Source organism: Dunckerocampus dactyliophorus, chromosome 8 (genome assembly GCF_027744805.1).
Source record: "Dunckerocampus dactyliophorus isolate RoL2022-P2 chromosome 8, RoL_Ddac_1.1, whole genome shotgun sequence".
Lineage (NCBI taxonomy): Eukaryota > Metazoa > Chordata > Actinopteri > Syngnathiformes > Syngnathidae > Dunckerocampus > Dunckerocampus dactyliophorus.
In genome coordinates, this window is record NC_072826.1 from 21,998,233 (window position 1) to 22,020,575 (window position 22,343).

The window sequence follows — 22,343 nt, forward strand, 5'->3', positions numbered from 1 at the left end:
TGCGGAGGGTATGCTGGCTTTGGGTGAGAGGCGGGGTACACCCTGGACTGGTCTTTGAGAATAATGAAAAATCCAAAAGTAAAATTGAATAAAACTTGCATACGATGAAACAAATCAATACAACCTGACGAGACGGCTTCTAGATAAAATGTCTGAATATTCATGCTAAAATGTTAGTTAAAATAGGAAACTAAAATAGAAAATGCTTTAGTTTAAAATAACTAAAGACCATTTGAGATGCTACAGTATGTATTTTTATCATAGGAATTCTCAAAATGTTTCACTACTAGCACAGTACTGTGGTATACTTAACAGCATACATACTGTATGCTCTAATAAGTCAAATTTGACTTCCTTGTCTTAATGTCTTGTCTTATTGTCAGCTTCAGTCTACCTCGTCTTTGGCAATTTGCAAAACAGAGTTGAGTGACGGGATTCGAGGACTCACCTGAAGCACCTGGATGTTCTCCTGCCGATCAGACTCCTTCTCTTTCTCCTCCTTCTCATCCTTCTCCTCCTCCCTCCCTCCCCTCCACACGATGGCCTCCGTCTCGTACTCCTTGCGGCACAGGTTGTGTCTGTCCGACAGGCTGGCTCGCCGCACTACCTTCCTGTGGGCGTGAAGGAAGGCTGAGTGAGATGAAAAAGCAGGAGAGCAACAGACTCCAGTCTCCAGTCTCATTTCTCCACCAAGAAATACTCTTCAGGATGTTTGACGAGCGCTTTTGCAGTTGATGGTTACAAACCCAGATAGAATATCTTGTCATATTGAGGATCTTTGACCAACTTGTTTGCGGTACATCATTAAAAACAGCAAATCACTCCTGTCATGGAGGAGCTTGTAAAATGAGAGGGTCCCAAATACAGCAGAAAAATCCCTGTCATATTAGAGGATCTTTGACTATTGTTTTTGCTGTAGGTCCTTAAAACGACCAGAATCATCCTGTCAAATAGAGGATCTTTGATTAGCGCTTTTGCAGTTGATCGTTAAAAACAGCAGAGCACTCCTGTCATGGAGGATCGAGTCAAATAGAGGATCTCTGACTAGAGTTTTTTTTTTGCGTAAGATTCCTAAAAACAATAGCGCTCCCGTCGTATAGGGGATCTTTGACTAACCTTTTCAAGGTAGATGATTAAAAACAGCAAAGCGCTCCTGTTACAGAGGATCTTGTCAAATAGTGGATCTTTGGCTAGTGTATTTTTTGCAGCAGATTCCTAAAAACAATAGCACTCCTCTCATCTAAAGGATCTTTGATCAGCTTTTTTTACGATAGATCATTAAAAACAGCAGAGCACTCCTGTCACGGAGGATCTTGCCAACTTAAAGGATCTTGGACGAGTGTTTATTTTATTTTTTGCAGCATATTCCTAAAAACAATAGAGAGTTCCTGTCATATACATATATATATATATATATATATATATATATATATATATATATATATATACAGTATCTATATACATTTTTGGCTCCGGCTCGTTTTCCCACAAATCACCAGCAGACTTGGGGGTGGGGGTGGTACATGACAGTGATGTAATTGATCTTATTTATGGTGTATATCTTTGACTAGGTATGACTAGATCAGATAGGGGAGCTTTGACCAACATTGCTACAGCTGATCAATGAAGACAACAAAGCGTTCCTGTCATAGAAGAACTTGACAAAGAGGAGTGTTTTTTGCAGCATGTTCCTAAAAACTCATAGAGTGCACCTGTCAGAGGTTCTTGTCAAAAACAAGATTTTTGACTCGTCTTTTCACTCCAGGTCCTCAAAACAACCTTGTGTTGGTGTTCTGTAGAGAGAAGTTATGTAAAGAGAAGTCCCGCCCCCAGTCCTGAGCATCTGGAACAATTTAATTTCAACCACTTAGAAATTGTTAAAACGTGAGTTGCAGCTACGGAATGTGAGGAATCCTGATAGTACGGAAGTGTACTGCTTGGTGGAAACGCTTGAAACGTGTCTGACTCGCTTGACTCCTGTCACACTGACTGTGTAGTAGCAGCTTGGCGGCCAGCAGGTGTCAGCACTCACCCACGACTGCCAGCACTGGACGTCCTCCGGCACAGGGAGGTCTTGTGTTTGAGCTGCGACTTCATGATGATGTCATGTTTGTGCTTGAGGTCGAGCAGGATGGCTCGGAACTCCTCGTCCTCACACAAATCTGAAAATAAGAAAGTGTGTGTCAGATGAAAGCCGACTTGGCGGGACTGACAGGGTTGACTTTATGGGAAAATCACATGTATAAAAGCACAATGAACTTAACTGGAAAGACTTTTTTTTAAATTAAGTAAATTGTCCTGCACACTGCTACAGTCTGATTGCATATTTAATCAATAACATTTGAAATACTAATCGAAACTACCTTCACCCTGGAAAAATAGCAGCAATAAATGTAATGTGGCTCTGTTTTATATACAGTAATGCCTCACCACTTCACCCTTCAAATTTCACCCTATCATGGTTTAAAAATATATTAAAATAAAATACAAATATAAGGCATTCTGACAACGCATTCAAAGATGTTGCGATGAAATGTAGCATTCTACACTGGTCACTAGGTGTCAGTAATGTTACTGTAATATTGGGTGAGACACACAAGCACCAGACTTGATTGCTAGAAGGCTTTTTTTTGCAGGTCTCACAACAGGCACAATAATTCCCAATAAAAATCCCTGATAAAAACACGGGCTACTGTAACCCATTTCCTCTCCCCCAGCCCCAGCTCCCCTAGCATGCGAACACATTTACAGCAACGTACACAAGCAGTAGTCTTATTTATGTCTTATTTTCTCTTATGTCTACAAGATTGGGTAATAGGAGGTGACTATAGGGCTGTTATTTCATGTCTAGAGGGCTCTAATAATGTTTAAAAACTTATTTAAAAGGCCGCAAACGTGTTTTCTATGCTCTAACTTTGAACGTATTCCATTTATAAACAAGGAATCATACTTTGCGGAAATTCACTTATCACGGTCGGGTCTGGAGCCAATTAACTGCAGTAAATGAGGTACTGCAGTACTTCCAAAAACTCACTCTTGTTACTTTCAGTCCTGTTACTTAATGAGTCATGCTGGCTTAGGATAATTCCACAAAAATGAAGTAAAGTTTTCTGAGCTGGGCCAAAACACATTTTGAGTAGTTTAATATGTGTCTTATCAGATTTAGAGTTGGAAAAAGACAAACTGAGGTTTATTTTGAGAAGCCAATTGCATAGATTGGGTGGAGTGTCTGTATACCAATGGGGGTCTCCTCCAGGAAAGTCTTGGCGTTGAGACTGGCTCCATGAGACACCAGAAGCTCGGCCAAGTGCATCTGAAAGAGCAGCAGGAACAAATTACATTAACAACCGCGGCGGTCGCTACACCAATCTGCTTTCCGTCGCCGTCTATCTCACCTGACCCCAGCACGCTGCGGCGTGCAGTGGCTGCCATCCATCCGAGTCCCTCAGATCCATGCGAGCACCCCCTTCCAGCAGCAGCTCAGCAGCCTGCATGTAACCATTTGCTGCTGCAATGTGCAGCTACAATGACACAAGGAACTTAACTTATTCACGTATTTTCACAAATGTTGCACTCTGTGCATAAAACAGACTACGCAGGAAGGAAACCTGTCAGTCCCTCCACATCCAAAGCGTGAAACAAAAAGCATTTCTCTTGAAAACAAAAGATTAACCTTACGTAACTTCCCACAATTTCCTGCGTGGCCTTTGCCAAAGACTCTAGCGGCACTGTTTTTGATTGGTCATGCACAATGAAGATTAGCGAAAGGATCCAGAATGCAGAGGCCAAATCTTTCAGCTTAGTAGGACATGTTCTCATCACTTTTTTCCAAATGCAACACTAAATGTACTACTTTAGTCCTGAAGTGGTCACTTTTTACAGTCACTGTTCATGCAATCATTGGACGGTCTCACAAAGGGGTGTCCAAACTACAGCTTTGTTTTTATTGGCCCATGGCATGAAGTGCTCCCTCGCTACATCGCTGTACACCTTTTGCGGATTCGCTGCGTTTTTTTAAGTGCAATTTTGCATTTTTCTTAAACAGCTTATGAGCGTGCATTGTGTTCTGCCTCCTTGTAGCGTGTTAGAGCGATCTACCGGTGCTCTGTTGTCTGTTTGTTGTTGTACTTACTACTGCTACCTTTAGAGGGCGTTGTGTACATATGTGAGAGTTAGATATCTCCCTCCACCTGTTGCGCCACAACAGTCCTGATTGGCTCAGGGAGAACCCGCCTATAGGGTTCTGTGTTCTGATTGGCTGTATACCATTGTCAATCAATCATTCTCCTTCATGCAGCACTGCCGTGTGTCCTGTTTGCTGGCGATCATAGTGTGCCATTATGGAACACCGTAATGGAATCTTTGCTTCATGGAGGACTACGAGGAGGAGTAAAGTACAACAACAGGAGCAATATGTAGCAACAAGGATACGATGAATATGGTGAGTCATTTAATTTCTTGTGTCCAAGATTGATCATTAAAATTCAAATGAAATTTGAACTTTGAGAGTGTTTAAACAAGAGAGAAATGTGAGAAAATGTTCATGCCTGTCTGAGAAGTGTATCAAGTGTATGGGGAGGGGTTTTACCGTTGTTTACAACTAGTACATTTGGCTACTTCGCAGATTTCACTTATTGCGGGCTATTTTGGGAACCTGTCCTCCGCGATAAACAAGGGAACACTGTATTCTAAAAAATGAATTGAACAAACAAACAAAAACAGCAACAATGGAAAAAAGACCTTGAAGGTGTAATAATAAAAATGCGCTGTGTCACCTATAATACAACACTAACACAAAGTTTTGTCTTTAAATACAAACGTCTTTTTTTTTTAAGCCGTTTTACGAAATAAAAAAGTATCAAAATGGCCCCGGCATCTTTTATGTTTCCATATGCGACCCTCGCTGGAAAAAGTTTGGACACCCCCGGTCTAACATGTCAATCACACGAGCAGAACCACTGATTGGCTGTTAAGTCACTCAGTGTTTTGCATCCTTTATAAACCACAAAAAACAGTGCATCTGAGTTTCCAAGTACAAACAAGACTTTTAAGACCTTTTCAAGACATGTAAATGGAAAGATGGAGATTCTAGCATGACAAATATGCCACAGGGTTTTGTAACTTTGAGTACACAGATTTGGTGAACAACAGACACGTTGGTGTCAACCGTTACGCCAAGTGACAGTTGCACGTGTGCAGTTGGCACACCGTGCAAGGAAGACTGACTTCCTGGAGCGAGCACCGAGAAACAACTGGCAAATAGCAGCGGCTCAACTGCAACCGCCACACTTCCTCCAAAAAAATCTATTTGCAGTGGTGGGAGGGGGTCCCCCTAAGGGGGCGGGGAGTGATTGCATCATCTAATTTGCATAGTTAGCCATGATGCATGACTGCTTTCTTTTTCAGAAAGTGAAACAATGCAAGTGAGTACAAAGCAACATTTGGAAACGTGTGAATAATGATTTTATTGCTAGGAAGATAGTTCCTTATTGGTTGAAGTGTAGTAAACAAATGCCAGCTTGTCTTTGTTTGCTTATGTCAGGACTGTCCCCCAGGTTCCAACCGAGGGTCGCATACTGAATGCAGGGGCGCCACTTGGTATTTAGAATTTCAAAATTATACATATATTTAAAGACAAATCTGTGTTTTATTAGTATCAACATTTCAGCTTGTTTCTATTTCATTTATGCCTGTTTGCTGCATTTTTCCATTTTGCTTATTTCTGCAAAGGGACATGGGGTCATGGGAGGTGAGCCACAGGTCCCCATATGGCCCCTGGACCACACTTTGGACACCTCTGGTTTGCGTGTTTCACCGGGAAAGTGAGGTGTTGCCAGGCGATGGAGGAGTGTACTCCTACTCTACTCTACTCCTACTCGCTTAGCCAACAAAGTGGCTAAAATAGCAACACAGATCTCTCCTGCTACGTGTTATTCTCTGACAACCCAGATATGCGCGAGGCGTGTTGTGATGCGAAGTTACAGTATGAAGCATTCCGCCACAGTCATTATACTTAGCTTATGAGCGAGGGCTAACCTGTGCCAAACCCTTACAACATCTATAGTTCTTCATCTACAGAATGCAGATGACACCAGCACAGAAATTGTGGTTAAGAAAAACAAAAAAACACACGAAACCGGATGGAGACATTTCACTTGCTCGGTCCAATGTAAATTTAATGCCTCCCTTTTAAGAATACGACAGAAATTCAAGACGATAAAACTGCTGGATGCTGACCACTCATTGTACAGTGGAGCCCCGGTTAACGTCCGCCCTGGCTAGCGTGCTTTTCAGTTAACGTCGAACATTTACGGCACAATTTTGCACCAGTTTGTGTGCATTTTCTGGTTAGTGTACAACAATGCGCACATTTTGTTGTGTTGTTAATAGTCCAACTGTGTTCCTAATGTATTTTTATCACAAAACATCCTTCCTTGTTAGCATCCTATTAGCTAGCTAACAAAATGACAAGCAGAAGTCAGCTATGTTACGTCACCAGCTGATGATGTCTTCAGCGGTTGATTCTCAAAAGTGTTAACAGAAAACACATTTTTATAGTTTTACAATTATAGTTTTACATCCATAAAACAATTCTAAATGCATAAAAATGGCAGATAAAAGGGATAAATGAACATTTAACCTTCACTGAAGACGTGATGTCAAAATGCTGGCACTTGCACCTTCCTTTAGCTCCATTTTGGGTTATTGAGCAGAGAATCACTATTGAATTCAAGAAACAGTCACAGAATCATGTCTTCAATAAAGGTAAAAGTAACCTTAAACGTTCGTTTATCCCTTTCATTCATTAGTTATATGTATTTGTATGCATTTGGAATTGTTCTCTGCATGTAAAACTATAAAAACATGTGTTCTGTTAACATTTTTGGCTTTCTGAAACGGATGAATTGGATTTACATTATTTTTTTATGGGAGAAATTGATTTGGTTAACGTCCGTTTCGGTTAGAGTCGGACCTTCCGGAAGGAATTACTGACGGTAACCAAGTTTCCACTGTACTTCAAATGCAGCGACTGCCATCTTGTGGCGTTACACCAGGATCTTTCCCACAGATGTTAATGCTATGTTTTTTGACCCGCTAATTTGAGACCCCGGTGGTTCACTGAAGCATTTACGGTATTACTACTACTATGGCAACACCACTTGGACAAAATAAAATATCCCACATTCTCGGCAACACTCTGGCAGCATATTTCCAAGTATGGATTCTTACCAGTGTGGCTCCCTGCGAGTCCTGCTGGTTGACCTCCTCTCCTATCCGCACAAGCGCCTGGATATCTCCCAGCATCGTCCTCTCTGTTGACGCTCGTGTCTCGTTGATCATCTCCTGGGTGATGCCTGCCGGTCCAATTACACAGACAAACAGCGTTAATTGCAGCCGAGCGCTGGTTTTATTAACACATTGGAAACATTTGCAGAGCTTTACGATCGCCATTGATTCTTTTGCTGAACGGTTCATGGATTGTTTTACAAGAGGCTTTTTATAGTGTGACCTCAGGGAAATTAAGGTTCCAATAGCAGCAGCACTCTATGCAGTATACTATATATATAATATATATACTAATAGCACAGCACACAGAGCAAACCGATATTAAGGAAAGTAGAATAATAAAAGTATGAATAAAACAACAAAATGATATATTAATGTAAGGCAAAAGAGAAATAAATGATTGCACATCGTCCACATGTACTTTAGTACTTCCCTTGTCATTCTTGGTGCAGGGACGGTGGGTAGCTGTCAACAAACACACAACATCGTGGAATGAACATGATCACGTTCCTCCACTAGAAAGAACGGGAAATTCCAAACTCAACACCATTTTTTTCCGTGACCGTGACCGAGGGATAACGTGAAAGGGGTGACTGATCGTGAAGCACATATTTTCTCAGTCTTCAATTCAATCACAGGTTCACTTTTCCCACTCAATTAACAAATGGAAAACTGTTACTTTCACCGTTTTCTGTTGTTTTTCCTCCAACATTGAACAAAAACAACATGAACTACGTCACTACCCGCTTCCCTCACTCACATCAAAAACAAAATGTAACACGTGTGGAACAAACAATGTAACTGCACCACATGGACTATGGACAAAATCAATGCTAACACACTAATATACATGCAAAACATTACTATTTTATAACCCTCAAAGCATGCCGGGAAGCCCACACACACACACACACACAGTTACCCAGCATGCTTTGCGAGTTATAAATTTGTATAAAATAGTTTTGTTTTGTAATATCTATTAGTGTGTAAGCATCTCTTTTGATACCTGCATAGTCTGTGTGGTGCAGTTACAGTGTGTGTTCCACTTTTTATTTTTGGTTGCACCGTGAGTGAGGGAGGTGTTTGGTTTGATGACACCCTGGTGGTTTGTATCATGTGAGTATGGGTATAAATGCCAAGCTAATTCACTGCAACGAGACAGCACTTACATAAGAAATCTGATGTGGACAAATATTCATTTTTATTTTATATTATTATTAGGTTTTTTTATGTTTCATTATGACAGGTGAGGCCTTCCCTCAGCGCACATCCCTGAAACCAACATGCGGTGCCAAACGACTTCTCCCCAGGCGAGCCGGAGATTTTCTTCCAGTCACTCACACATCCCAGTGACCTGGAGAGAAACGCTGGGGGAAAAAAAGTGTCTTGAAGGTTGTTGGCAAGTTAGCAAAGAACAGAGGGGAGGATCCAGGGTAAGATGCTAATTTGAAGATAATGCTGATCATTCAATGAAGCAGTCATTTCCCATTTTAATTGCAATTTAGCCAGTTTTGTTTGAAAAAATGTAAGATTGATTTTGTCTGGACATCTTAGATTCAGGTGATAGGTCAATACAATACACAGTATCGTATCAAGCTCAGTTTTAGGTTTTTTTCACTAATATGCAAACATAATAGCAGTGATAATTCTCTTCATTGTCGAGTTTCTGTGACTATTTGATCGTTTCTATGCCTATAAAAGCAGCATCAGCTTTGTAAATGTCATATTTAGGCTCAATATTTTGCACCGTGTGTGTTCCGTCGCTTATTTGTGGATGCTAAATGGCACGAGTTCACAGTTTGTATGACCCCCCCCAGATGGAGGAGACATTCTTTTTCGCATTTATTTATGTTTGACTCCTCTTATTAAGATAAGATGAGTGGATGCCTCATGTGTTTTTAGACGTGTGTGAGAGTGAAGGAATAAGCCAGAAGAGAGTCAGTCTGCTCGCAACAACGTCATCTCTGGAGGTCTTACAGTTTTGGCAACATTACGAGAGCAATTAGCGTCTCCCTTTGATGGTCTTATTTGCATTCTTCTCACCTACTGTAGCGCTATCTGCATTCTGCAAAAAGAAGCCAAGTGAGGAGCTCCTGGGTGTTGCAGTACAACCTTCAATCCTGAGTGCCGCCACCGGGCTTCCATACAAAGTTTTTATTGTTCACTGGGGGACTCACTGAAAGGCACCGTCAGCAGTGTTTATTAGGCTTGTGGCCGGCTTGACTCGCTTTTACTGCACCGCCGCGCCGCTGTTGGCACTCGTACAAGAGACTTGAGTCTGCCGCGGCGCGTTGCTGTGAACGTGTCTGCTTACTGACCATGAAACAACAACATAACACTGAAAGCAGACTACGTTTAAATAGAGCTTGAAGTTCTGTCTGCTCTGAAGGAGGTTATTGCCAGGGCTACGTGAGCTAATGTTTTATGACAGTACACCAGGTGTCCACACTTTTTCCAGCAAGGGCCACTTTTATATTTTATAAACCAACACATGTAGACGTTGTATGCACTCCTCATCAAAATGTTACGATCAGTTGAAAAATTGCAAATATTTACATTTTGCACTGTTGGATCTTAAGGAGGTTCTAAGTAGGGAGTGACATGGGAGTGAAACAAAAAAAAATGTGTTGAGTAAGCAATTTATTGCAAACAAGCATTAAAGTGAAGTAGGCTGTTCATCAGTTGATCAAAAGTTTAAGACCACAGACTTTAAAAGCCAGAATTTTCCCCAAAAAGTGGATTCATAGTCATTTTCTGTCAGGTATTCACACTATTACGATCTCTTGACGGCAAAGGCAAAAAAGCTTTCTCTCTTTGAACGCAGTTGGATTATTGAGCTGCATAAGCAAAGCCACTCCTTGGACGCAGGTTGGACGTCATTTTTTTCTTAAAAGATGCTGAGGGTTATGGAACAAAAAAGCAAGTGCAAGACCTCAAAAAATGTCACCAGCGTGGGATCTGACTGCTGCGGGATGAACCGATCGCCGGGTTAAGATGCCCGATGCCGATGCTCATCAGACCCCAGAAAAGGTGTTGGTTGATATAGACAGCAGGACGGTGGCCATGGAAGTCGGAACCCGCTGATTGTCAGTCCAACAAGACACAGGACCATCCTCGGCCCAAATGAAGGTTGTTACTGGTGCAGAGTGCAGTCTAATAACCATCAGACGGCTTCGGCGAGAGAAGGGTTTTGAGAACAAAAAACGTCTTCAGAGGCCTCATCTCCTTCAATGCCACAACATTGCCTGCTTGGAATTTGCACAAGAGCACCAAACATGGGGCACTGAAAGGTGAAAGAAAGTTTTATTTTCTGATGTAAAAAAATGACGGTCCTGATAGTTTCCAACGTTACTGGCATGACAAGGAGATCCCAGCTGTTTTCCACACGGCACAGTGGAGGGGGTGCCATCATGATCTGGGGGGCTTTTTCCTTCAATGGAACAATGGAGCTTAAGGTTGTGCAGGAGCGTCAAACGGCAGCTGGCTATGTGGAGATGTTGCAGGGGGCATCCTTCATGACTGAAGGCCCTCGTCTGTGTGGTAATGACTGGCTTTTTCAACAGGACAACGCTGCAGTTCACAATGCCCGCCTGACAAAGGACTTCTTCCAGAGGGATAACCTCACTCTTTTGGACCATCCTGAGACTTAGATTTAGCCTATAAAAAATAAGTAAGAAACAGCCACCTTGGTTTCAGGTGGGTCCATGACCATCTGAACGGGACGCTGGAAAGGTGATACCACCCAAACGACGATCGTTGGTGGGCAGAGGCCCCACTCTATTGGATCCTAACAATCATCGTTTGACACCACTGAGCCAACCATTCCTATCTGGATCTGCCGCCTCCTTTAAAGGATAAATAGATTGGATCTTGCACCACGCTCTCAGACGAGAGCTGTCCTATCTAGTCTGAATGGTGTGTGTCCCATCTAGTCTTTGAGCATGAACTGATGAAGCCTGCTCGGATGAGAGGCGAAATGTCTTCTGAGACAACCTGAACATTCCCGTTGAGATCGATTCAATGCCCTGAGAATACAATGACTTGGATGAATGAGAATATTCACAGGCATTTTGATCAGGAGCGTATACTACAAGAAAAACTGCATCTCAGCTTTGTGATATAGGTGAAAAAGCGTATTATTATTATGAACTTTGGTCTTTTTCCCATTTTTCTTTTTCCAAATACTTCAACTTTGCTCTTTATCTTTCTACATTTTCTTTTGTAATATTATTAATGATAATTAATGAGGTTTGCGCATTTGGAAGTCAGACCAGAAAGCAGTTTTGGACGGCTGTGCATGCTGTGTTTTACAGAGTTTTTTATTTTTTCTAACGCCGAGTTCCATTGACGTCAATGCACCCCGGACTTCCTTATATGGGCATGCCCAGGAAAACGCTGTGGGCCTGCCCTCTCCCCGCTCTGCTTCGCTCTGCTCTGTTCACTGTTAGCACGTATGGCTCCCAGGAAATGTTTGTTCGGGTGTGTCTAAAGAACCAAGCATCAGGCGGAAGTGGTTGGAGTTGCTGATTCCTGGCCAGCAAGAGGAAAATATGCTCATCTGTCAACGGCACTTCACACGGGACTGTTTTGTGAACATGGGCCAATACGAAGCTGGACTATCCGCCAAACTGTGGCTGAAGTCCGACACCTTTCCAACGTTACTTGGTCGTGTTGAAGAGTCAGAAGAGCAAGCTGCAAGTAACAATTTATCAGTGTCCTAACTGTGTTTATTTTATGTAATTATTAGGAGAAAAGGGGTTTGGCAGCTGTCCGGAAGTCCTTGGGAGTGTGACCAATCACAGCGGAGTGGGCTCGGCTGCAGGAGGGCCGGGGGTGGAGTTAATTACACAGACCGTTTGGGCGGGAGGCAGGAAACACTGCAGTAAGAGGTGCAGAGTCCCGAAGATCTAGAAAGCTTTCTGTGCGTGTTATCGTGTGTAGCTGCTCTATAGGAGTCCAGAACTCAATTCAAAGGCCCAAAAATTAGTAAAATAGGTCCCCTTTTATACTTTCTCTGCAGTCTAATTGTCCAAGAATTCCAACTTTATTTATTGTTTTGTTTCTCACAATATTATGCCATTATTCTCGTACAATTACGACTTTTTCCTCGTAATATTTTTCCATTATTCTTCTTCTTCTGATGATTTTTCAATTTTTTTGCTATTAAAAAAAAGTCTTGTTAAAGTATATTTTTAGAATGTGCTGCGGGCCAATAAAAAGCATCAGCAGGCTGCAAGTGGCCCCCGGGCCGCACTTTTGACACCCTTGCAGTATATCTTCTCAAGGCGCAATACTATATTGTAGCAACTTGGACATACGTTAGAGTAGTCAGTTTACAGGTTATATGGCAGTACAGGTGGTCCTCCGTTTATGGCGTTTCATGATAATTACTCATTTATCGTCAGTAATGCATGCTGGGAAGTCACATGCACACTTCCTCAACAGGAAGATGCCTCGTGGGTTATAGATTTGCATAAAATAGTGTAATTTTGCATGTATATTAGTGTGTAAGCGTTAATTTTGATACCCATATAGTCCCTTTGGTGCAGGTAGACTATGCTCCACCTGTGTTACTCACCACTTTGCGCTTCAAATTGTGCGGCTTTACTAGATCACCATTTTTCACAAATATATCCATTAATAAATGATGCTGTTTTGTGGTTGAATTCAGCCTCTTATTAGCAAAAAAATATGCACATTGAAGCAAGTTTTATGTATTTTTGGCCTAATTGAAGCATTTCAAGCATAGAAATGGTTAAGTGAAGTAAAATAGAAATATAAGGTATTCAGAACATTGAAAGATGTTGCGATGATATGTAGTATTCTACACTGGTCACTAGGTGTCAGTAATGTTCCAAGTAGCCATAGTAGGAAGTACTGTACAGAACAAGGAACTCTCCCAAAGCTAAACGTGTGAGTCTATACTATGTCTTAGTTTTTCTTATGTCTACTATATTGGATAATAGGAGTGTAAAGGTGACTATTTGGGTGTCATTTCATGTCTAGAGGGCTCTAATAATGTTAAAAAACGAATTTAGAAGGTAGTAAACAGGCTTTCTGTGCTCTGACTATTCCATTTATAAAAAAGGAATCCTTCTTTGCGGAAATTAACCTGAAACCATTTAACTACGATAAACAAGGAATTATCCTACTTATGTTATTTTTGGTTGCACCGTGAGTGAGGGAGGCATTTTGTTGGATGATGTCCTGTTTGTGTGAGTCCCGAAATAGATCTTTTCATCGGCGTCTCAATTACTTGCGTTTTTTTTTTTTTTTTGCTGGTGGTCTGAGAACACAAGCCCTGCCAATGGCCGGGAGATGCTAATGTGAACAAGACAAGCTACTGTATATACCGACCCTAGTCTACTCAAGTATATGCAAGTTTCATGACTTTATTAACCACATTGCTTTAAAGTGAACATAACAAAAAAACACAAGAGTGTAGATGGATGGGCTACCTCTGTTGGCCATGGCTGTCTCGATAATATCCAGTGTAGGGTCGTCTTCACAAAGGTCATAGGGCATATTGCCGTCAGAGTTGACCGCCAGCAGATCCGCACCACTGTGGAATGTTAGCAAGTGAATGCCAGCGTCTTGTTTGTCATCGTTCAATCGTTTCCCTCCTCCACGGCGGCTTACTGTGCAATGAGTATCTTGACCAGGCCAGCGTGGCCACACGTGGCGGCGGCGTGCAGTGGCGTCCACAGCTCGTTGTCCTGAGCGTTGACGTTGGCTCCTCGGTCCAGCAGGATCTTCACCATCTCCTCATAGTTGTCTATGCAGCACTATGTGGGGAGGAGAGAGTGACGAGGGAGGTTAAAATGCGCTTCAGCAAGAAGACGCAATGAAAATGTTAAAGCCTGTCAAGACTGTGAATGTAAATGTCTTAGAGTCAAGCGACAGTTCCACCGAGCTGATGCAGATGGCCTAGTCTGCTTCTTCTCAAGGTTGCTCCCTCAATCACTGCACATTTCCAAAGACAACTAGGGTTGATGCCAGCCAAAATCCCTGCGTGGAAGCTAGGTTAGCGTCATGAATCCGTTCCAGATGGTCCGACTCTAGCCAAAACGTACTCTAACCAAATCAAATGTTCCCATAAGAAGTCATGTAAATCCAATTAATCCGTTCCAGAAAGCCAATAATGTTAACATAAAACATCCATAAAACAATTTAAAATGCATATAAATACATATAAATGATGAATGAAAGGGATATAAATGAGCATTTAAGGTTACTTTTACCTTCATTGAAGATGTGATTGTTGCAAAGACACGATGTGGCAGCGAGATCAATACGTACACCACCTTGGTGTTTTGCCATGAGTTATTTCTTGAATTCAATAGTGTTTCTCACCCCAAGTCTCTGCTTTTCTTTTCATCACGGCTGCAAAATAAGCCAAAATGTAGCCAAAGACAGTTTAAAGTGCCAGCATTGTGATAAAGAAGTTGAGAAACGCTATTGAATCTATTGTGTCAGAACCATTGGTGGAGAGCTATGCCTGTGAATATTCTCATTCACCCAGGTCACTGTATTCTCAGGGCATTCAATCGATCGCAACTCGACTGTTCAGGTTCCAGTTGCGATCGACTGAATGCCCTGAGAATTGGTGGAGCGCAAACAAACAGCTCATGATCCAAAGCATACCACATCACGTGTCAAGCAGCAATTTTGATTCAATAACATCTGCTGGAGCTCCTATGAATACAATCCATTCACATCTATAGACAGCTAACACTTGTAGTTCCTACAGTAACAGCTGCATGTTTATTACTTCATTTTAACTATCCTCATGCAGGGAGTCCACAATTATATAATGCACAATTAAGACCTTAATTATGCCTTAAATGACACTTAAAGGTCCCCGATTACGCAAAAGTGACTTTTCAATGATGCTCTAGCAGTAATGTGTGCTGTTTATGAGCACCAATGATGAGGACAGTCTATCATCTCCCTCACTTGTTTGCTCAGAAGAGGTGCTCAGAATGAGCTAACCTAGCATGATGTTGCTGTTAACATTGCACTTTTTTTTTAACCCCTTAAATATAAAAAGACCACCAGCGGCTAGCATGTGTTACCAATAGTGGTTTCAGAACACACAAAAAATGTCTATATTCTTCACAATGACCAGCTCGATTGAGTGAGATTTGTCGTTCGGCCTGAAAAGGGGGCGTGGCGAGTGGCGGTAGTGTGCGTGCAAATACACACATGGACTACGGCATATTATCAGTCAACACATATGCATATTTAAGCAAATGTTATGTATTTTTTGCCAAAACTAAGCATTTTCAAGCTTAAAAATTGTTAAATGAAGTAAAATACAAAGATAAGGCATTCAGAATACGAATTCAAAGACGTTGTGATGATATGTAGTATTCTACACTGGTCACTAGGTGTCAGTAATGTTGCCGTAATGTTGGGTGAGACACACAAGCACCAGACTTGATCGCCGGAACAACAGGCGTAACAATCCCTAACACAGGCTACTGTTGTGGCCTTAACCCACGCCACGCTAAAACAAAACTCTGACGTCACTTCCTGTACCTCCCCTAATCTCCTCCCCCAGGGAACACATTTATAGCAACACACACGGGCATGTGTCTTATTTATGTATTAAATGATTTATTTTCTCTTATAATGTCTACTATATTGGGTAATAAGAGTGTAAAGGTGACTATAGGGGTGTTATTTTATGTCTAGAGAGCTCCAATAATGTAAAAAAAAAAAAAAAACATTTAGAAAGTGGTAAACAGGTTTTCCGTGCTCTAACTATGAAAATATTCCATTTATAAATAAAGAATCCTACTTGGCGGAAATTCACTGATCAGGGTCGGGTCTAAACTGTAACATTAGCACGGTAGCTCACACAGCTATGCTAGTGTCCTCCTGTGCCGCTCCTTTGTTGTCACCATGTGGTATGTGATATATGACGTCTATTAAGTGCAGCGTTACGGCGTCCAGTAGATCTCCGCTATTCTCAGATCACTTGTGAACAGAAAAAAAAAAAAAGAGGCATGTTTCCCAGCATGATTTGCGGGTTTTATATTAGTACAAATAATAATTATTTTGCATGTATATTCATGTTTAAACGTCTATTTTTATACAGTTGGCACAGTTGTACCATGCTTGGAAAGAATTGGGAGGGATACATTGTGGTCTTCTACTACAGTGGATTTATTTAAAATTGTATTCATTTTTTTCCGAAAGTAGGCCATTTGGCCAACACGTCGCATTCATAAGACAGTAATAATTGAGAAATAATGAAGAAATAATGAATAATGATTAGAAAACCCACACGTTTTTCACTGAGAATGTTTTTTCATCAAGAGTTGGGATTTTGTACTTTGTTTAGCGGTCCGTGAACACATCACAGTGACTCTGATTCCATGTGTTCATGGATCATCTTACATGATCACTTACTGTACATTATGCATTTTATACTTCAGATGTGTTTAATAAGTGTGTGAGGCATATTTGGGGATTAAATCTGGATTGTGTCACGGAGGGTTCTGAAGCTGAATCTAATCTAATAATTACAATTCGTCACTTTTATCGCAAATGTTGATCTGAAATCGGAGGAGAACGTCAACATCAGGCTAGGAGGAGACTCTGGATGGGGAGGAGCGAGCCGTGTGGTGGAATTTCCTGCAATTTTCTCTCATTTTCAAGAAAATGTCATGTTTTTTTTGTTGTTTTTTTAAGAGGTGTGTTTCTAGTTCGAGTTTGTCCAGCTAGCACTTGCAAAAAAAAAAAAAAAAAGAGTGTCCCAGAAAGCACGGTGCCCGAGGCGAGCCTTCAGAAGAGGTGAAGACTCTATTTGAGGCTGAATACACACATCAGTTTACAATCCTCCCCGCCGCCTGCCATGTCGGTGGGCGCAGGACGCTTCCACTTCATCACTGTGTCCACAGCTTGCTCTCACAAACGCACACACACACACACACACACACACACAGTGTACCTGCATGCAAATGCTGACTGATGACCTTCATTATGGCAACTGATGAACTCATGAGGTCAAATTGGATTATGTACACACTGTGCAGTCGCTCAAACATGGGGTGTTATCTTTGTTAAGGCAGATGATACATAGAGAATGCTAGCAAAAACAAAAAGAATGCAGTGCTAAAATGAGTGGAGCCATTGACCAGGCTGACGTCAGGACTTGTTTTGTACGTCAAGGCTGTGCCGATAAGGGGATGCTGCCTTGTGTTGGGCGGGTGTGTGCAGACAAACAAAATCATTACACAACAACATGAGAGGAAATGAAATTAATGCGCAGACGCAAAGCACAGATTGCAGCAACATCAGATAAGACGTGAAAAGGATGTCCACAAACCAAACCCACCCACTGGAAACAGGAGCGCCACCAAAATTAAAAATATTACAAATATTTTAGATGATTGTTGTTGTGGTAAACATACAAAACTTGCAATGCATTTTTGTCAAATAAAGGCAAAAAGAAATATTCATAAGTAACAAATTTACAGCAAACCATTTTCCTTTTTCCTTTTTTTTTTTTCCTATTCATGAAAGAAAGCTCTCACACTGACGGCTCTCCCTTCATGCACACTGGCTGAGCTACAAAGACCTTTTGGCAATGAAAAGAGAATAAAATAATAATAATGCGAATAAAGAATCAAAGCATTAAGTTGTTCATAAAAGAATAAAGTCTTTCAAGCAGCTTTGAGGACAAAGTTTCACAAGAAACTTATTTTGATTCACTTTAATTTATAAAAAAAATAATATTTTAGAATAAAGTAGTTATTCTGAGGAAGTGTTAATGCTATTATTTAATAATAATATAAAATAATGGTAAAGCTCTTTTTTTAAGTGGTAATTTCATGAAAATGAAGCCATGTTATTGCATGAAAAAGTGTTAATATAAAAGACAGAAGCTGTAATTGTATGATACTATTACTACTACTACTACTAATAATAATAATAACAATAGTAATATATTCTAAATATTATATATAAAGTATAAAGTGGTATTTTTTTTACATTCTAGTGGTAACTTAATAAAAAGTCCTAATATTTCAAAACAAAACTGACATCATTTTATGATACTACTATACTATACTATACTATACTATACCATACTATACTATACTACTATCACTACTGCTACTAGTAATAATAATAATATCAAATATTACGAGTATAAAGTGTTGGTGTGTGTTAGATTAAAGAGCTAACTTAATTAAAATTAAGTTGTAATATTGTATAAAAAGTGTTAATATTCCAACACAATTTTTTTTACAAAAAAGTTGTTTTTAGAAAATAAAATCAAGGAGGATTTTTATGATAATAAAGTAATGACATTGCAAGAAAAAGTGATAATAAGTGATATTTTTTTGTAGAATAAATGGGTTTTTTTTTCATTGTTTAAAATAAAGTCAAGTAGTCATTTTGAGAATGAGAATAAAGTAATAAAATTGCAAGAAAAAGTGGTATTTATTTACATTAAGGTGATGGCAACACTTCAGTTTATTTCGAATATGCTTAAGTTACCTCATGTTTACACTGGCACAATTCAACATGTAAACATAAAGAAGAGTAGGAAGAAGCCCATGTTATTCCATACTGCCCCCCTCGTGGGGTCATTTTATACAAATAATGACGTCATATTTAATTGGTACATTTCCCAGACGAAAGCGGCATTCTGTTTTTTCCTTTTTTTTTACGATAACTACAAAAGCAACTATTTTGTAATAATACTGTATCTTTTACATTATATGAAATGAAAGTATGGTGTAGTATTTTTACATGTACATACAAGTGGGAATTGAATAAAAAAATAAGTCTGAATATTACAAATCATTTTAACCAGAATAATTTCATAATTTCTTAAATTGCGGCAAACCTTACAACATTATTTTACTTCTTTGTGGGCCTAAAATGCTTTCACAATCATCTGATTCTGTGTTTCTTATGTAATCTATCTTGAGTTTAAATGGACCAACACAAACAGAATTACCACTGTGGAGGCCGTTTAACCGTCTGCCACTTCTTGCATCAAAGCACCGTCAAAATAAAAGCCAGACTTCTTAACAATAGCGAGAACGCCTTGCAGAAATGACACACAGACGACTGCTGCTCTGCTGAAAGACGTACACGGATTATCTGGCATCTCCAGCTCCGGCCTGCAGCAAGAGCAGATGTCTGAAGAGAAAAAGCCAAGAGAATGCAACCTACACACTCGCTTCCAGCCAAGCTAATCTGCTTAGCTTCTCTGTAAACCTACATATTCACACACCTGCTAGCTGGCTGACTGCTGAGCTCATCAAACTCACTGCCTCCAGAATTAGAGCAGAGGGGGTGAGAATTGTGAGCTCAGTAAACCAGCGTTGCATACTATGTTCTCTCTAACTTTACAACACAGCTGCGAGCCAACGTTCATGAGAAATCGTGCAGGTGCAGACAGGTTTGCCTCGTCTATTAATGCTCTTTAAGGTGGCGACACTGCTCTGTTGTGATCTTTGAAACCTGTTTTCACAGACGAAGCCCGACAAAGTTTCTTAGTACAATAATCACTTGTTTAGCGTGGTTAATTGGTTCCAGACCATGATAAGTGAATTTCCAAAAAGTAGGATTCCTCATTTATAAATGGAATATGTTCATAGTTAGAGCATAGAAAACCTATTTACCACCTTCTAAATACGTTTTTTTCCCACATGATTAGAGCCCTCTAGACATGAAATAACACCCCTATAGTCACCTTTACACTCCTTTTACCCAATAAAGTGGATATAAGAGAAAAAAAAGACATTTAAGACATAAATAAGACTCACACGTTAGCTTTGGGAGAGTTCCTTGTTTCTTTTTTACTTCCGGTTTCTGGAGAGTTCTTCCTGCAGTGGCTATTGTCGCATCACTAGAACATTACTGACACCTAGTGACCAGTCTAGAATATGACATATAATCACAATGTCTTCGAATGCATTTTATGAAAGCCATATATTTGTATTTTTTGCTAATTTTGCCATTTTTATACTTGAAAATACTTAATTTAGGCAAAAAAATGCATTTTGCTTGAATATGCATAAAAAAAAACTAATAATAGTAAACCACGAAACAGCATGATTTATTCACCACCACATAAAAACCGTGACAGAGTGAAGGCACTCCCGGGCCAGTTGAGAGACATAGTCTCTCCAACGTGTCCTGGGTCTTTCCCAAGGCCTCCTTCCAGTCGGACGTGCCCTGAACACGTCCCCGAGGAGGCGTCCGGGAGGCATCCTGAGCGGATCTCTGATCCCTGAAATTCTGTCCATAAAAGTAATGAACAGAATCAGTGAGTCAAACCCTCACTGGAAACGAGTCAGACTTATTGCCGGCAATGCGGACCAAGGTCTGACACCAGACATACACGGAGCAAACCCCTGAATTAGCTGCTGCATTACCACATACTCCCAGAGTACTCTCCAGAGCGTTCCTCAAGGAACACGGTCAAATTCCTTCTCCAACGTCACAACACACACATAGACTGGTCTGTCAAACTCCCATGCACCCTCAACGACCCTGCCGAGAGTATAGCGTTGGTCCACGACCCGGACGAAAACCACACTGCTCTTCCTGAATCCGAGCTTGAACTATCTGGCGTATCCTCCTCTCCAGAAGCCCTGACTAGATCTTACCAGGAAAGCTGAGGAGTGTGATCCCACGATAGTTGGAACACATCCTTCAGTCCCCCTTCTTAAAAAAAAAGGGACCTCCACTGCTCATCCACATGAACACCCCCACCAACCCCTAGGGGAATCCACGCGGTTCTACTTTGTTGTGATGTATGCAGGGCCCATTGAAGTACTTCCAAATATGCTTCCTTGGCCATAAAGTATCTCACAAAATTCACCTTCCTCACATCTTCTCACATCTGGAGTGAGCTGGAGCGTATCCCAGCTGAGGTACACCTTGGAGTGAAGAATATCATTTCTAATGCATATTTATTTAATCACTTTCCTTCATCTGTCACACTCCATTCAATCTTTTTGAACGTTCCAGCGACACTCCTGCTGAGAAAGGCAGCAACACGAATCGAGAGAAGTCCAAGTCTGTCAGTCCCCTCCCACATGATTGCTGTTCCAGAGTCCTGTGCACTGTGGGCTGCCGAAAAAACATCATACCAATGACCTTTAAGGCCTTAACGGTGGGTGTCATTATTTTCCCATTCGGATCGATCAGTCTGCACATTTTCCTTCAAGACTGGAGCAGTTTTGAACAAAAATGGCTGCTGGCTTGCAGTATGGAAGTAGACGTGTGGAAGTCATGCCTCCATAAAAACCGTCCACTTCTTTGTGTTGTCATCCATTAAATCCATCCAGAAAACACACACACACTTTGAAATGAAAGAATGTGATCTCTCTTGAAATGAGATGTCACATCCATCTGAGCTGGCTCCGAGCTCACTGATCATAGACACGCACACGCACACACACACACACACACACACACACACACACACACACACACACACACGGATGTGATAGAGATTGACACGGCTGTGATGTATTCCTGGGCCCTCCACTATAACCTGAGTCATTAACCCTCCAGCTGCCCTCTGAAGGCTTCATAATGCTACAGCGTCGTCACTACGCCAGCGCTTCTCACGCCGTCTTCTCCGACAGTGAGCAACCACAGCTCTCATTGACTAGCTCTTTAGTTTCCCCGAGTAGTCGTAGGGAACAATGGCAGCTGAAGCGACACGCGGGTCGTTGCTGCAGCTGGAACTAATCAATGTGGAGCATCAGTCACTTTGTCATACATCTGAAAGTGCTCATATTTATTTATTTATCATATTCATATTAGAAGGTGACAAGCGAGTGGATTTTCACTCCTGTACCGTCCCAATCCCGGCAAAATGACTCCCACTCCTGTACTGCTCCCATTTTTTTTCTTTAGTTGTCCCTGACTCACTGGCGTACTTGATTAACACTGGACACATTTTACAGGGTGGCATACAAAGTGTTTACACCATCACACCTGACTCTTTTGAAAGTTAAGTCAAATTTGCGACTTCTTTGCCAGATGGGAAGGTTATTTCTGGCTTTGCGTTGCCA

The 22,343-nt window shown here is 41.0% G+C and overlaps 1 protein-coding gene across 1 annotated transcript in view; it reads right to left on the minus strand.

Moving 5' to 3' along the window:
* The window catches only part of ppp1r16b (protein phosphatase 1, regulatory subunit 16B), a 104,605-nt gene that overhangs the window by 4,180 nt on the left and 78,082 nt on the right, over window positions 1-22,343 (minus strand). The window contains exons 4-10 of the mRNA XM_054783306.1: window positions 13,927-14,072; window positions 13,746-13,849; window positions 7,231-7,355; window positions 3,396-3,521; window positions 3,238-3,313; window positions 2,033-2,162; window positions 449-611 (exon numbers count right to left, since the gene is read on the minus strand). Of these exons, the coding sequence (XP_054639281.1) occupies window positions 449-611; window positions 2,033-2,162; window positions 3,238-3,313; window positions 3,396-3,521; window positions 7,231-7,355; window positions 13,746-13,849; window positions 13,927-14,072 (870 nt within the window). The remainder of the gene's footprint in view (window positions 1-448; window positions 612-2,032; window positions 2,163-3,237; window positions 3,314-3,395; window positions 3,522-7,230; window positions 7,356-13,745; window positions 13,850-13,926; window positions 14,073-22,343) is intronic.